Source organism: Scleropages formosus, chromosome 3, assembly GCF_900964775.1.
Source record: "Scleropages formosus chromosome 3, fSclFor1.1, whole genome shotgun sequence".
Taxonomy (NCBI): domain Eukaryota; kingdom Metazoa; phylum Chordata; class Actinopteri; order Osteoglossiformes; family Osteoglossidae; genus Scleropages; species Scleropages formosus.
The window spans coordinates 29,564,445-29,581,502 of NC_041808.1; the positions used below are offsets into that span (position 1 = coordinate 29,564,445).

At 44.7% G+C, this 17,058-nt stretch overlaps 1 protein-coding gene across 2 annotated transcripts; it reads left to right on the forward strand.

Annotated features, from left to right (window-relative positions):
* Positions 1-1,304: 1,304 nt before the first annotated feature.
* On the forward strand, positions 1,305-16,904 carry LOC108925985 (ankyrin repeat and fibronectin type-III domain-containing protein 1). 2 transcript variants are annotated; one of them, XM_029250554.1, is made up of 19 exons: positions 1,305-1,405; positions 1,569-2,010; positions 3,674-3,943; positions 4,194-4,443; positions 4,838-5,050; positions 5,311-5,424; positions 5,952-6,049; positions 6,145-6,235; positions 6,338-6,445; positions 6,788-6,887; positions 8,278-8,407; positions 8,618-8,737; positions 8,828-9,049; positions 9,442-9,608; positions 13,299-13,467; positions 13,987-14,149; positions 14,547-14,713; positions 14,949-15,177; positions 15,493-16,904. In XM_029250554.1, exons 3-19 carry the CDS (start codon positions 3,788-3,790, stop codon positions 16,140-16,142), a joined length of 3,147 nt encoding a protein of 1,048 aa, XP_029106387.1. In that variant the 5' UTR covers positions 1,305-1,405; positions 1,569-2,010; positions 3,674-3,787; the 3' UTR covers positions 16,143-16,904. The 2 variants fall into 2 exon arrangements, with proteins under 2 accessions (XP_029106387.1, XP_029106388.1); XM_029250555.1 differs by having other exon boundaries at positions 3,679-3,943.
* The last annotated feature ends 154 nt before the right edge of the window (positions 16,905-17,058 follow it).

A 17,058-nucleotide genomic window follows, 5' to 3' on the forward strand; every position in this document is an offset into this window, starting at 1 on the left:
GCTTTGGCGGGAACTGATGTGACCAATAGGAGCGGAGCTAAAGCTATTGCGTTCAGAAGGCCACAAACAGATAGCATCTAAAATCCACTTACTTGCACAAAATCTACCATTACTATATTGCTCAGTCAGTAATTAAAAAGTCTTGTCTCTGAGCACAAGTTATGCCTTTAAGTGCACAAAACCACAATTACTGCATTGTCTTATATGTCAGACAGTAATGACTCATCTCCCTCTCCACACTCCAAATGTCATCAGTTTTGAAACTATGTCCAACCTTAAACTGTCAGATTAGGATGTTTGTTCCCCTACCATTATCTAATTTGAGCTTTTGTGGTGTAGGCTGTACAGGTAGCACACTAAGTAGTGCTGCTGTCTCACAGCACCTGCATGGTGCTAGAGGACATAGGTTCAATTCCCTGTTCACTCTGTGTGAAGTTTGCATGTTCTGCATGGATTTCCTCCCACAGTCTGAAGACCTGCTGTGTAAGTTCTCCTGTAGTGTGTGAGTGATAGAGAGTATACTTTGCTCTTTTGGGCAACCTATGTATGTAGCAGCTCATGTCCATCATGAATGCAGTAAGAGCTGCAGTGACAGCAGCTGTTTGAATTAGTTTGTGTTCATAGCAACTGCGGTGTGACGTTAGAGAAATGGTTGGTTGGGGACGCTTCTGGTACATCCAAACCAAAGCGACGTGCTCTTCATGCACGTTTGAACAGTCACGCACACAAATGCATGCACACCTACACTTGTGATTACATTTAACCCACTTTGCAGAAGTACACTTGCCTTCATCATGGGCTCGTATTTTGGTGAGACAATTGAAACCACAGGTTAAACTGACATATTTACATTTCCCCTACAAAGCACAAGTCATACAAGAGATCTAAGAAAGGTTTAAAACAATGTGTTAAAAAGTAGAGTTTAGGTGGGATATTTTTTACTGAAGTTAAGGTAAACCATGAAGAACATACCTGTAATTCATAAATGATAAAAATAAATAAAAAAGTAAATTTAATAACGGTATTGCTCAGACGTCTTCACATGCAAATCACAAAATCCCATCAGAACTTTTATTGTCATTTCTAGTTAAGACATTTCTATTGTCTTAACAGCTGATTGGTATTGTGAAGTGCATCTCTATAAACACTTATTTTCCAGCACATGGCAACCACTGATTTGTCTAAAACGAGACTCAAACAGTGAGATGCTCACATCCGGTTTTCTTGGCAAGTTCTTACTCATTTGTTAAAAAAAAGGCTGCAGTCATAAACAGTTTGCTGTGAGATTTAAAAGAAAGCATCTATCGTAATGATGTGGAAAGAAGTAACTCCAGTATTGTGCAACATGTACTGTGCAGAAAAGACTCTGAGGTGAAGATCTTCCAACGGTGGAGGGAAACTGCAGGTCAGACATAACTTGCTGTAGCGCCACTACAAGGGCTCCTGTTTGCTGACCAATAAATGAGTACATAAAAAAATTAAATGGGCATGAACTGCTCTGTGTACATCATGTCATATCTCACAATACAACTTTTGAGTCTGAGTTTTTTTTTTTTTTTCGTTTTCAGAGCTAAATTCATCCTCAGCCTTGACAATCTTGACATCATTTGCATGAAGAGTCATGTGGTATTTTTTCACACGCAGCAGATAGCTTAAGTTTTTTCTGTTGACAGTTCTCTAGATAAACTGGACAGAGCTGGTAAGGGAGAGAGAGAGAAAGAGATGGAAAGAGTCGCAGAAGGTGTGGGGAGAGGGTGGTAGATGTCAAAGAAATGCTTGGTGCCTTAATTCGGTGTTTAAAAAGCCTGCTTATTATTTGTTTTCTTGCTGCTGATCTGAACTCTCACCATGGTGGAATACAATGAAGGCAAGACTTGAAAAATGTCAAGCAATAGCAAGATATTCATCAAGTCACCTGTTCAAAAGTCATGGAATAATTGTTTCATCAGATCTCCCCAAGGCACCCAGTCACTTTTGGATTCATTGCGGCACAAAGCACAGAAGGAACTGGTATGTAGCCAAGTACTGACAGCATTTGTCTCTTTTATTTGTCTGGATAATGTAGTTTACTTATCTTTTAACAGTGGTTGAAAGACCGTAATGTTCATATATATTTACATCTTTGGATCTGAAACAGCTCTTAATGTTCATCATTCATTTGTTGCTCTCCAAAGACTTTAATATAACCAAGTTCTAAACAACAGGAACATTTTAAAATAATAACTACAATTTCTACAATTTTTAGTGGACCGTGGTAGATCACACGTTATCAAAAAGATTAAAGGAGTAAATTGTGAGAGCGGCCTTTAACTTAATTCTTTAGAAACTAATGGGGGGAAAAGGTTGTGACTGAAAAAAAGAGCGTTTGTGGTATCTGAGTCACTTATGGTCAAAAAGAAATGCATGCATTTATCAAACCAGCTTGCAAGCACTGTAAGCAAGTCGGTGCTTTGTATGTGCTCTGGACTGGTAAAATAGAGTAGTGTGCACCCATATCGAGAATTGCACACGATCACACACACGGCAGTTTAAGATCCAGAATTAATATAAGCATTCAGGCAGTGAAATGACAAAGTAGGTTGCTGTAAGGATCGATACATGCGGAGTCAGTACTTTCAAAACCACATGTGAGAGAATGTTGTTCTCCTATGGCTTTCTTATGTCTTAAACAAGAAACCAAACAATTTTTAGCCTGTTTAGACACATTCTCTTTGCTTCTCTCTTCTGTTCTACTTTCATTGGACATAAAGAGCCCAAATTTTAGAAGGCACATAATACGTCAAAAGTTTCTCTTACTCTCCCCACATAACCACAAATTTTGTCAAAAATTCTGCTTTAAAAATAAGATTTTTTTAAAAAAAAATATTTACAAAGAGCTAGGGGGTGTGGTGGCGCAGTGGGTTGGACCACAGTCCTTCTCTCCCCTGGGTCAGGGGTTCGAGTCCCGCTTGGGGTGCCTTGAGATGGACTGGCGTCCTGTCCTGGGTGTGTCCCCTCCCCCTCCGGCCTTACGCCCTGTGTTGCTGGGTAGGCTCCGGTTCCCCACGACCCTGTATGGGACAAGCAGTTCTGAAAGTGTGTGTGTGTGTGTGTGTGTGTGGGTGTATTTACAAAGAAAATGGGATTCTAAGAGAGGTATGTGATAAATAATTAAAACTGTATTTTTTAGCATGAATAGAATACAGAACAAGTGGATGTTATAAGGTTATTTTAATACATTATTCATACTTTGAATAATAGATTGACAGAACATACCTGCAAAACAATATTTTAAAAAGATAGACAGACAAAAAAGAAAACTATGCAGAAACAGCCACGGGGAGTTTCCATGTACAATCTTTTATTGGTTTTCTTTTCGTGTTATGAGCATTCTAAAACATGAATAGTATATTACCTTAGTATTTAAATATAGAAACCTCAGTACTGATGGTTACTGCATAAAAGTGAATAACGTTTAAAAACCATAACGAATTTCAGTTGTTTTGGTAGTCGTCGTATGATTATAAATAATTACCTGCAAGATCTCTACCAGCTGTCTCAACAGACATTTCAAACAACTGATGTGATGTTGCTAAAAGTAAATTTTCTCTTTATGGTCTCTTACAATCCCATTCTACAAAAGGCAAAATCTTCCCAATCATGCTTTTCTCTCACCTGATTTCTTTTTCCTTAGGACAGAATGGACTGCCAGCAGTAGGACACGCTACTGTGCTGGTTTTCCTCTCCAAACGCAACTGTTTCCTGCAGTTCCTTATCTTAGGCCATCACCACTTTCCACAAGTTCCTAATGTCCTTGAGAAACCCACCACTGAGACGGCGTTCCCTGGGGTCTGTCTCCCCTAAACGTCTCTACAGGAACCTATCCGTCAGGCTAAGGGGTGGGGAGTCTCTAAGCAGTGGAGATTCTGAGCCACCTAGACACCCCAACAAGGCTGCTCCCGCCGTAAGAACATACGAAACTTTTTACCCTCAGCTGTTTTACAGTTTATTTTGACTGGGTTCTACAAAACTGAATTAGAGCTGAGCATTAAAATATATGTATAGATAGATCTTTAATTGTTCTGCAAGTCAAAGGTGATCTGATGCACATAGTTCATGTCTCTGTGCAGTAAATTCCAAAAGCAGGCACATGCTGTTAGACACTGTCGAGTTCATCCGTGCCATCTTTCAACACCTCACCCCTTCTCTCTCAGTACAAGAACCTATGGGAGGCGGTGGAGAATGAGGACACACTGGCCGTAAAGAGCCTGCTATCCAAGGACAGGGAATATGAAAGAGGAATGGGGAGAGGGGAGAGGAAGGGGAGTGAATCAGAGGAGCAGGCGAGTGAAGTGAACATGTTGAGCGAGGAGGGCCTGGTCCCGCTTGACGTGGCCATTCTCACGCAGAATTCTACACTGCTCCGTGTTCTCATGAAGGCTGGAGGCAGACACAACCCCCACGGTGAGTGTGACATGCACTGCTACTCTTTGAGAGTCACTGAAAATGATTACTCTTCGTATACTGTGAGCACAGCACATGGATTTACACTGTTTCTGAGGCTGGGCTAGCTGGATGGAACATAAAATTAAAGAAGGAAAACAGATAGGCCAAAGGTTACGAAAAAGGATTGTGACAAAATTGGGGAAGATTCATTTGTCAGAGGAACCATGCTTGTCTAACCCTTGCAAAGTATAACCCAAAATGCTACAGTGAAGTATGTACCCATATAACTGGATCTCAGCTGTAAGCTTCATAGGTCACATAAAGGGTAATAAAACCACTTGTCAGTGGTGTCTCCCACGCAAAAGAAAAATATTTCCACCTCTCTCTCGCTCTTTCTTTTTGCCTTTCTCAGTCAATCATCCTTCTGAGTGGGCAAAAAAGCTGGATGCCTTGGTGGATCTGGCAGGGGACCAAGTGCAGAAATGGAGAGAGACAATGCTGGAGAGGGCAGGGGCAGGGCCTGGGGTGGGGCTACAATGGCAGGCTGAAGCCCAGAGGCAGCTACGCATATGGACAGTCCGCCGACAGCTCTACTACAGGATGCGGGACAGCTTCCGTCGCACAGGTAGCCCCACCAGTTCCGGCCCACTGACGTGCTGAGGAGCCGCCAACTTTGCACCACTCCAGTGTACCTGTTTGCCTGACTCACATATATTGATTCTCATCGTTCTTGGATTTTATCTGTGATCAGTCCGACTAAATGAGACATTGTGATTGGATATTCTGTGCTGGGCACTTGACCCAGCAGCATCAGTTTCTTTCAACTTGACTCCTCCAAGACCCTGTTTATCCAGTAAATATTCCTTGTGTTCCTCTTTTTCCCAGTTCTTCCAGGTCCTCCAAGCTCAGTGTCTTTGGTAGTGAGCAGCGCCAGCTCGCTGACTGTGTCTTTCAAAGAACCAACCATTAACACCATGGGCCTAGTCACTTGCTACAGAGGTGAGTGTGTAACACACAGGAGAGGGTCCCTATTTAGCATCTGAAATAGCATCAACTACCATTTAGTAAAACCTACTACTGCATAAATTATGCATTTATTCAAAAACAAATGTATCAGTAAAAATGACGATACAGTTAACATACTTCAGGAATTTTAGCAATGGTCAAAAATCTTAGGGAAGAAGTAGCATGGTGATAAAAGAAAGTAAAGCCAACAAGCATCCTGCTGTGTAAATGAGCTAAAGAGAAGACCCCTGAGCTATTTAAGTTTTTGGATTTAAGAATTAGTTAAGCTACAAAACTGATGATGTCAATCAAACTTCACTTTTCTTGTACACATAAGAGCTTGTATAGCACTGCTTGGTCTAACTTCAGCCACTGGAGTTTTTTTGGTGACTATATGCACACCATTCAATCATAAACACAGCATCTTAGCAAGTACTCATTTGAATAACCATCTAGTCAACAATGTACATAGTACATACTACGTGTGAAAATATATCGTGTTCCTACTTTCCTTTTGACAGTGGAGTGGAGTACCTCGCCTAGCTTCCAACCAATTTGTGGATCCGACTTGGTCTTGAACACCAAGAACCTGACTTACACCATCACTGGTCTAGAATCTGTAAGAGGGCATGTAGATCATGACAATGCAATATTAAAATGTGTCCATGTGTTGAGGTCTGAACTTACCAAAGGATTTTCATTTATATGTCTCAGGGGGTGCGCTACTGTGTCCGAGCGAGTGCTTACAATGTGAAGGGATGGGGTCCGGCTCAGGGTTCCAGGCCTGTCAGCATTGCCCCCTCCAGTAAGTGAGTGTAACTGTAGTCCACCTACAAAAAGGAATCCTGGGGACCGTCTTCCCCAGGCATATACTAACTGCTCACTAGCTCTATACCCCCCTCTGCAGGCTGGAGCGAGTGCAGTGGCGTGAGGCTGCGGAACAGGAATCAGGTAGCAGGAGTGATGAGACTGCTGGAGCAGATCAGAGAACCACAGTACAGGGGATATTGTGCAGGTAGTGTTATGCCTGTAGTGCAGTACATGTGGCATATCGCCAGTTACATAATGTATTTATAATACTGCCGTATTGCCAGCTGCATTATGTATGTCTACACTGTTTTATAATACAGCTAAAATTTCACATGTTCACTTCACATCCAGTGGCTTGACATAACCTTGTGTGTTTCTGAATAGAGTATGATACCGACATATTATTTAATAATTAGAAAAATATTCTCAAAATCTGAATTGTACCCTGTATAGTCCTCCATCAGCCTGCTCACCTCTTTCCCTTTTGTTAGTTTCTATCCCAGTTCCAGCCCCCATGGTTTGTTCTTTTTTGTCCTTTTTCCTCCAGAGAGCTCTAGACAGCAAGGACCCAGTAAGCGTGTTTCTTTTTCTCGCGGACTCAAGCACCTCTTCCACACAACAGTCAAGTTTGTCAGCCTTCTACAGAGGTAAGAGGAGCAAGATGAACAATTCTTGTCCTGGCCATAATGCCTACAATCTATCCATAAATTTCAATGCTTTTAACAAGCATCCTGACGTCCTGGAAATCATTAAACTTTGTATGCAGTAATGACCCTTGATGTCATTTGCTATTATTACAGTACATATACTGAAGTTATATACTATTTTGCTATTTAGCGAGTGACTTGCATGATTTAAACTTATGGTTAAAAAATTGATAACAACCTAGATTCAGAGTTGTGTTTGCCCAAGTAAATATGTTTAATTTATTTTTCACTTATGAAACTTACTAAAAATGATTAATATTAAATTCACACACACACACACACACACACACACACACACACACACACATATTGACTGAGACCCCTTGTCCCAAGTGGGGTCACGGCGAACCAGAGCCTAACCCTGCAACACAGGGCGCAAGGCTGGAGGGGGAGGGGACACACCCAGGACAGGACGCCAGTCCATGGCAAGGCACCCCAAGCAGGACTCGAACCCCAGACCCACCAGAAAGCAGGACCCTTTAGTTTAATAATTAAGTTTAATATTATCTCGGGGGTGCGGTGGCGCAGTGGGTTGGACCACAGTCCTGCTCTCCGGTGGGTCTGGGGTTCGAGTCCCGCTTGGGGTGCCTTGCGACGGACTGGCGTCCCGTCCTGGGTGTGTCCCCTCCCCCTCCGGCCTTACGCCCTGTGTTACCGGGTTGGCTCCGGTTCCCCGTGACCCCGTATGGGACGAGCGGTTCTGAAAATGTGTGTGTGTGTGTGTGTGTGTGTGTGTGTGTGTGTGTGTGTGTGTGTGTGTGTGTGTGTGTGTGTGTGTGTGTGTGTGTGTGTGTATTATCTCAGGTGGGTCAGGGATTTGAGTCTTGCTTGAGGCATCCTATCCTGGGTGTGTCCCCTCCCCTTCCAGCCTTGCGTCTTGTGCTGCCGGGTTAGGCTCCAGTTCTACGCAACCCTGCTCGGGACAAGCGATTTCAGCCAGTGTGTGTGCATGTGTGTATTAAATGAAATTCCTAAGCTAATTTACTTTCAAAATATGATGATTAAGTACATAAATTGGGTAATAACTTACTGGAATAAATACGGTTTTGTTAATTTTAAGACAGAAAATGAACAAATTTGCTAATGTTTTACTATTGCAAGTCATTAATTTCATTTAACTAATTTAAAAATGACTGAATACAGAGTTTACGTGTCAGAATTGATATTATTCAAATGGTATGATTTAGTCATTCAACAGCTCAAAAATAACTGACTAAGACATCAGGTAGAACAAAAACCAACATACACAAGGGATGTCTTTGGTTGCTCCTGTTTTAGTGTTCTTTTTTGCCGTGCACATCACATTCTTGCACTTTTTGTCCTTTTTTAGGGGTGTGTACCTAGCATCTGTGTTCTACCATAAGGAGAATATCCTGTTAACTCCCAATGATCAGATCCCTTTGGTTGAGATCCAAAATTGTTCAACTTCCATCACTCAGGACTTCCAGTGGGTTGCAAAGGTCTGCTTTAAAATTGTGAATTTACTACTTAAGGAAGAATTTACCAATGTTTTTATTTATCCATCTTTACTTTAGGTTGAGTGTCAGTATTCTTCTCCATTCATTGTAATGTACAATCTTTTTTGTCGCAAGTCAGTTTTCCTTAGCGACTACTCTTGGCTGTCATAATGGTAACTGAGTTCTTGCACTTGGACTCACTTTCTCCTACAGTTGTCCTGTGCGTGGCAGCGGGTACCAGGTCTACAGCAAGCGCTCTCCTCCTCACTGTCATCATCCTCCTCCCTTCTCCAGAGTCGGCACAACATCCTTCAGGCAGTGGAACACCTACAGGTACAACCACAAACAAGCAGAAAACATATGATTCTGTCTATGGTGGGTGGTGTGAGTCATGGTGGTTCTCTCTCTCTGCCTTCTTCTCAGTCCTCCCTTGGGACACTGGATTTAGGGCAGTTGTACTATGAGCCTCTGAAAGACAGACAAGGGAATGTCCTGCTAGTGACCCTGAGGGAGTGCTCACCCCCCATCCAGCCTGTAAATCCTTTGCTTCGCTGGGCTCCTCTGTCCTGCCTGGAAAGGAGCAGGTGTGGGGCTATCCTGCTGCCTGAACCCACAGTCATGGAGGCTCTGACTGAGAATCTCAAGGTGAACAGCTGACTTCATTGTCTAGCACATGCATAAGGTCAACTTGGACTTTCAGATGAGATACGTTGTGTTGTCAGTATAACCTTAGGTGCTTTCAACTTTATATTTCACCTGTTCATAACCCTTTTCTAAAAGGTAGACCACCTCATTCGACTTGAAGTGACACATCTATTGTCTATGCTTTTACTTACTACATAGTGGAGATTATTAGTGGGTGTTATTTTTACCTCTCCCTTTATCCAGTGTAAACTTTGTGTGAGGGGTTGTTGTCCTCTTCACCAATAGCACTTACTCTGCTAGGCTGCTTTGCTCCCTCTGTTAGCACAGTATGTTATCACATCCCCTTCACACTTATCACCATATTAATCTTATTCCTTTCCTTCTCCCTACAGGAGAAACTCTCCTATCATAGACGTAGTCTGCAGCAAGCTCATGCTGGTCTCTATGTGGGTATACTGAAGCTGTGCAGCTCAGTGGAGCAGATCCGAGTTCTGGTTCCACAGAAACTGCCCAACCTCTTGTGCCACACTAGGATCCGGCATAACCCTCACGTCACCCGGTAATTTGCCCTAGAACTTGTTTTAGTTAAGTCCATCCATCCATCCATCTTCCTCCGCTTTTATCCGGGGCCGGGTCGCGGGGGCAGCAGTCCGAGCAGAGTACTCCAGACCTCCCTCTCCCCGCACACCTCCTCCAGTTCCTCTGGGGGAACCCCAAGGCGTTCCCAGGCCAGCCGGGAGACATAGTCTCTCCAACGTGTCCTGGGTCTGCCCCGAGGCCTCCTCCCAGTGGGACAAGCCCGGAGCACCTCCCCAGGGAGGCGTCCAGGAGGCATCCGGAACAGATGCCCGAGCCACCTCAACTGGCTCCTCTCGATGCGGAGGAGCAGCGGCTCTACTCCGAGCTCCTCCCGGGTGACTGAGCTCCTCACCCTATCCCTAAGGGTGCGCCCAGCCACTCTGCGGAGGAAACTCATTTCTGCCGCTTGTATCCGCGATCTCATTCTTTCGGTCATGATCCAGAGTTCATGACCATAGGTGAGGGTAGGAACGTAGATCGACCGGTAAATTGAGAGCTTCGCCTTACGACTCAGCTCCCTCTTCACCACAACAGACCGGTACAATGACCGCATTACTGCAGACGCCGCACCGATCCGTCTGTCGACCTGCCGCTCCATTTTTCCCTCACTCGTGAACAAGACCCCAAGATACTTAAACTCCTCCACTTGAGGGAGCAACTCCCCCCTAACCCGGAGGGAGCAATCCACCTTTTTCCGACTGAGAACCATGGCCTCGGATTTGGAGGTGCTGATTCTCATCCCCGCCGCTTCGCACTCGGCTGCAAACCTCCCCAGTGCACGCTGCAAGTCTTGACTTGATGAAGCCAACAGGACCACATCGTCCGCAAAAAGCAGAGACGAGATCTCGCGGCCACCAAAACAGACACCCTCCGTTCCCTGACTGCGCCTAGAAATTCTGTCCATAAAAATAATGAACAGAATCGGTGACAAAGGGCAGCCCTGGCGGAGTCCAACATGCACCGGGAACAGGTCTGACTTACTGCCGGCAATGCGAACCAAGCTCCTGCTCCGGTCATACAGGGAACGAACAGCCCGTAGCAACGAGCCCCGAACCCCATAATCCCGAAGCACCCCCCACAGGATGCCACGAGGGACACGGTCGAATGCCTTCTCCAGGTCCACAAAACACATATGGACTGGTTGGGCAAACTCCCACGAACCCTCCAACACCCTAGTGAGGGTATAGAGCTGGTCCAGTGTTCCACGGCCAGGGCGAAAACCGCATTGCTCCTCCTGGATCCGAGGTTCGACTATCGGTCGGATTCTCCTTTCCAGTACCCTGGCATAGACTTTCCCAGGGAGGCTAAGGAGTGTGATCCCCCTGTAGTTGGAACACAATCTCCGGTCCCCCTTCTTAAAAAGAGGGACCACCACCCCGGTCTGCCAGTCCAGAGGCACCGTTCCCGAACTCCACGCGATGCTGCAGAGGCGTGTCAGCCAAGACAGCCCCACAACATCCAGAGACTTGAGAAACTCGGGGCGGATCTCATCCACCCCCGGAGCCTTGCCACCGAGGAGTTTTTTGACTACCTCAGCAACTTCAGCCAGGGTAATGGACGAGTCCCCCTCCGAGTCCCCAGCCTCAGCTTCCTCTACGGAAGGCGTGTCGGAGGGATTGAGGAGATCCTCAAAGTACTCCTTCCACCGCCCGAGAACATCCTCAGCTGAGGTCAGCAGCGCACCACTTCCACTGTAAACAGTGTTCGTGGAACACCGCTTCCCCCCTCTGAGTCGCCGGACGGTTTGCCAGAATCTCTTTGAGGCCGACCGAAAGTCTTCCTCCATGGCCTCACCGAACTCCTCCCAAGCCCGAGTTTTTGCCGCGGCGACTGCCAGAGCCGCGCTCCGTTTGGCCCGTCGGTACCCGTCAGCTGCTTCAGGAGTCCCATGAGCCAGCCAGGCCCGATAGAACTCCTTCTTCAGCTTGACGGCATCCCTTACTTCCGGTGTCCACCACCGTGTTCGGGGATTGCCGCCGCGACAGGCACCGGAGACCTTATGGCCGCAGCTCCGAACAGCCGCACCGACAATGGAGGAGCGGAACATAGTCCATTCAGACTCAATGTCCCCCACCTCCCTCGGGACCTGGTTGAAGCTCTGTCGGAGGTGGGAGTTGAAGACCTCTCTGACAGGGGCCTCCGCCAAACGTTCCCAACAGACCCTCACTATGCGTTTGGGCCTGCCAGGTCTGTCCAGCTTTTTCCCCCGCCATCGAATCCAACTCACCACCAGGTGGTGATCAGTTGACAGCTCAGCCCCTCTCTTCACCCGAGTGTCCAAGACATATGGCCGAAGGTCAGAAGAAACGACTACAAAGTCGATCATCGACCTCCGACCTAGGGTGTCCTGGTGCCAAGTGCACTGGTGGACACCCTTATGCATGAACATGGTGTTCGTTATGGATAAACCGCGACTAGCACAGAAATCCAATAACAACTCACCGCTCGGGTTCAGATCAGGGAGGCCGTTCCTCCCAATCACGCCCCTCCAGGTATCACTGTCGCTGCCCACGTGGGCGTTAAAGTCCCCCAGTAGAACGACAGAGTCCCCAGTGGGAGCGCTTTCCAGCACGCCCCCCAGGGACTCTAAAAAGGCCGGGTACTCTACACTGCCGCTAGGCGCATAAGCACAAACGACAGTGAGAGACCGTTCCCTGACCCGAAGGCGTAGGGAGATGACCCTCTCATTCACCGGGGTAGACTCCAACACATGGCGGCTGAACTGGGGGGCTATTAATAAGCCCACACCAGCCCGCCGCCTCTCACCTTGGGCAACGCCAGAATAGTGGAGAGTCCACCCTCGATCGAGTAGAGTGGTTCCAGAACCCAAGCTGTGAGTGGAAGTGAGCCCGACTATATCTAGACGGTATCTCTCAACTTCCCGCACCAGCTCAGGCTCCTTCCCCGCCAGTGAGGTGACATTCCAAGTCCCAAAAACCAGAGTTGGCGCCCGAGGTTTGGGTCGGCCGGGCACTCGGCCCCGACCACCGCCCAAATCACAACGCACCGGCCCCTTATGGTTTCTCCGGCAGGTGGTGAGCCCACCGAAGTTTAGTTAAGTCAATAAGTAAAAAATGGTAACAATCAAATTATTATAATTATACAATGATTATAATTGTACAAAGCAACTTACACAGGATATAGATGTTGCACACTACCAATTATAAGGCTGGATATTTAAAATGATACAACACAAGGGTACGACAGCAGCCCCAATCACAGAAACTAAATTTGCATGTAGTCAATTAATTTAAATCCAGCTTTTTGAGTACAGATGCTTTCTGGCCATTGCTTCACATTTATTCATTTAGCTAATGCTTTTCTCCAAAGCAACATACAATGTTAAATTACTAACAACTATTGACCCATTTATACAGCTGGGTAATATTACTGGAGCCACTTAAGGTAAACACTTTGCTCAAGGGTACTATAGCAAGAGGTGAGAACTGAACCCATGCCCTTTGGAGCCAAAGGCAGTTGTACTGACCACTATGCAACCAGCTGTCCCTTTGTACTCATCAATCCTCTACAAATTTGAAACACCGTGGTTTTAGAATAAGAATTATTGTTCAGTAATAATACAATAATGACAATTGTCATTACTGCAGTTATTTGCCTGGGAGCAATTATCTGAATTTCTAAGTGTCCTAAAAATTATTGCTATACTCAGGGAAGAATGGGAGTGGCTGCACAACCTCAGTGCGATTGACACCGGTGGGAGCACCTCAGCAGACCAGGAACCTAATGGAACAGAGAGTGCTGGACCAAGGGATTTTGCGAGGGCACTAAGATCTGCCATCACTCACCTGTTAACAAAGCTCAGCATCCCCATCCACAGGGTATAGTATAGCTAAATTGTTATTTGTCGCCATGCTTTCAAATAGCATGACTTTCATAGATGTTGGGTGTCATATTTTAATGTTGCTTAGATTTACATTTATTTAGCTAACACTTTTCTCCAATACAGTTTACAATGTTAAACTACTTCAATGATTTACCTATTTATACAGCTGGGTAATTTTTACTGACACAATTTATGCAAAGTACCTAGCCCAAGGGTACTGCAGCAGGAAGTGGCATTTGAACCAGGGTTTTGGTGGTTAAAAATCACTGGATGAGCTTACACCAGTTGTAGCTTCACTTCAAAAGAAAAGTATATCTTTCTGCGCTACACCATTGATTACTCTGACTAGACTACTACAAAGTTTAGTGAATAGTACTATAACATTAATGATTAATAACAATCGTAATTTGTTAATAAGATGTATACAAAACTTCCCTCTGTTGCACATCCTCTTCCTCTTTTATGTCCCACACCTCCCTCCTGATTCCTGTACACTGTCCTCTGTCCCAAACAGGCATGTGAGTACCGTGTATATACACAAGAGCTGTTGCAAATCAGGGAAGATGTATCTCTCCTGCTGCTACTCCCCCCCAGTGAAGACTTCAGTGCCAGTCCCAGAGTCGAAGAAGGAACAAGGGATGCAGGCCTCACAGTGCCACTACAGAGCTTTGAGATGGGTAACAACTAATTAAAAACTAGGCAATAATAATAGTAACCAACAATAATAATGTAACAGCAAGGTAGTATGATGAGGCCCAAATCTGGATCTGAAATTTAATTAAACTTTCAGGAATTAGGAATTATTAATGTAGTAATAACATGTAATAAATAAGACAATCAACTTTTGTTTATTCAATGTATTGATTTGTGTTGGTGAGAATTATTTTTCAGTTTTCTGAGTTTTTGGGGTTGTGAGGATATTTATGAAGTATTTATTAATAAATATATATCTAACATATCTTTCTAGCAACACAGTTTAACATTATGTAAACATATTATCATGTGATAAAAATAAACTATTATTAAATCTTTAATCCTGCTGATTATTTCCATTTCCTACCTCCTTGTATTTAGTGCATTTCTGGGCCTATGAGCGTGACTTCCTCTCCCACTACTGTCAAGCATGGGTGCTGCTGGAACTAGATGCCCTGCTTTCCCAGCAAGCGCTGCGGGAGGCTCTGGACAGCAAGGAGATTAAGGAAGCAAAGGAACGCCTTGCTCATGTCAGTCAGCTTTTACAGGTGGGATCCAAGTTGCCCTGTCTACTTTGTATTGTATTAGGGCCACACAATATAGTATATACACAACTTGTATTTCGGTGTGGTATTATTCTACACATGATTGTGTGTGAATCACTATCTACATGTAGATATGTCAAAAACAGTACACACTGGATTGCAAGTGAGGACACTGATATGCATACCTAGATTTACCTTTGCTGACATTTGTACATCTGCTCTACTGTTGCTTCATCAGGCGCTTGATGCATTGTGGAGGGAGATGCGTTGGATCACAGATGCTCTGCAATGTGTCCGGTCCAAGCACAGCACTAGAGCAGCACCATTGGCAGTGGTCATGGGAGCAGAGTTGCCTATGCAGTCAGTCAATCAGCAGGAAATTAATGGGCAAAAGGCCGACAAAGGAGATGGGAGTGTGAGCCCAAGGCCCTGCGCTTTGCCTACTTGTGTGCAGAGAGCAGCACAAGGTAAAGAGTACAATGAGAAAGTACATTAAATGGCACAGTTATTGCCACTCTAGTGTGTTAGTTTAACATCTCTGTCCCTCCTTCCAACGAAGCTTCATATCAAGCTTGTGTCACGGTTGTATTAAGCTTGCTGTCTGAATAGACTTTCACAGTGAGATCTTAGTAAGGCATCCAAAGATGCCTTCTCAGTTTCTCTTTGCTAAAGAAAGGCGGTTAGTGATGTGACTCTCCTACTTCCATTCAAGTTCTTCAGTTTTTCTCATTACACTTGAGCCTTCACTGTTCTTTTTTATTCCTTCTCTCTTCCCCCTTCAGCGAAAATGGGCATCTCTAAGTCGGGTGCCTTCAGCAGAACCCAAACTGCTGCTGGGTCAGCAGATGGTGCTAGAGACACTCTGGATGGCCAGAGATGCTCCAGGGAAGATCAAGAACTGGCCAGTGGTGGGGAGGGTCCCTTGGTGCAATCAAGCACAGCCCCCAAGACTTACACAAGGTTCTCATCCCAAAGCCTGGGGCAACCAGGAAACTGCAGTGAGCCACTTGGAGATCTGTGCATCCATGGAACCCTGCCTGGTATAAACACAGGCCTCTTCTCTCAGTTAGGGAAACAGGATAGCAACAACAGTGACTTGACGTCTGGAATAAGAGATGCTTTTGATGGGTTCATCCTGGACACAAATAAGGGTAACATTTTTAACGGCTTTGGAGAATCCAGATTTAGGGACCACTATCCTGACCTTCAAAAACAAAGAAACCAATACCTTGATCAGCACAGTCCATCTACAAACCAAATTGCTGGCAGTAAGGCTTCAAGAGACAGACCCAACCAAGGGCCAGTTCTGGAGTTTGACAATAATGGATTCTGGGAGGATTTTGAGAGAGCAACAGTGCAAACCAGCAGGAGCCATGGTCTGCCAGCCAGGAGTCTGGTGGAGTGGGTGAGCTCTTCCTCAGAGCAGCCCTGAAATGAGGTCTTTGATGAACACAGTTACAGTATAATTGAAATATGGGTCAGTTGTACAAAGAAAGAAAGAATATTATTGCATCTGTGATTATCTAAATGGAATTTAAACACGAAGAACAAGAGTTTAAACAAGAAAAAGTGCACCTGACCAGCACTCCTGGAAAATATTACATGTAGTCCAGTTGTAAGTCGTATTTCTGTACAAATGCATGAAGTAAATATAATTTCTCCTTTATGACAGAACAGACCTTGTCACTGAAAAGATTCATGTAACTGAATTGGTGTGATGTGGATGCAGAGTTGAGGAACTGAGGTTTTGGGCCTAATTTTACCCCGATTTTTATCTGCTTCTGCTGGAAGTGCTCTTCACTGGATCTTTTTTATTCAGGATACATACTTTTCTTGAAGTGTATGCCTATGCCTATTATATTATGAGTGCATAATATTGTATACGCTTCAAAATTCATGTACTCTGTAATACTTCTTGTGGCAAAATTTTGTTCTTTTAACATCTAGCTCTTGTTATGGGGCTGGGGTATTTAAGTTAGCCATCTAAGCACCTAAAAATATATACACAATCTAGTGAATGAATTTAGGATGTAAACTGAATGTTAAATTATGTATTAAAATAATGTATTATTAAATATTTATTCACAGGTACAAACAGATTATCCGTGATGTTATGTGCGAAAACCTCTATGCAAACTGCTGGTATCCAAACCTTATTCACTGCAATAAATTATTGCTTAAATAGAAAACTAATTTTAACTGGCACAAAGCGTATTGTGTACTCTCAAATTTTATTTATATTTGTGTCTGAGGAGAATTTGCATCATGAGGCGCTAGATGAGCGTGACTGGGTTATGCTGCTGATTTATGGACTTCAATCCACATAAAGGCTGGTCAGACAGAGGAAA

What these genes read in the sequence shown, in the direction of transcription:
- LOC108925985 (XM_029250554.1), top strand. Translation starts at nt 3,788, where the DNA reads ATGTCCTTGAGAAACCCACCACTGAGACGGCGTTCCCTGGGGTCTGTC. An exon ending in GGACAGCTTCCGTCGCACAG is followed by an intron (nt 5,051 to 5,310) that starts GTAGCCCCACCA and finishes TCTTTTTCCCAG; the next exon opens with TTCTTCCAGGTCCTCCAAGC. An exon ending in ACTTCCAGTGGGTTGCAAAG is followed by an intron (nt 8,408 to 8,617) that starts GTCTGCTTTAAA and finishes TTTCTCCTACAG; the next exon opens with TTGTCCTGTGCGTGGCAGCG.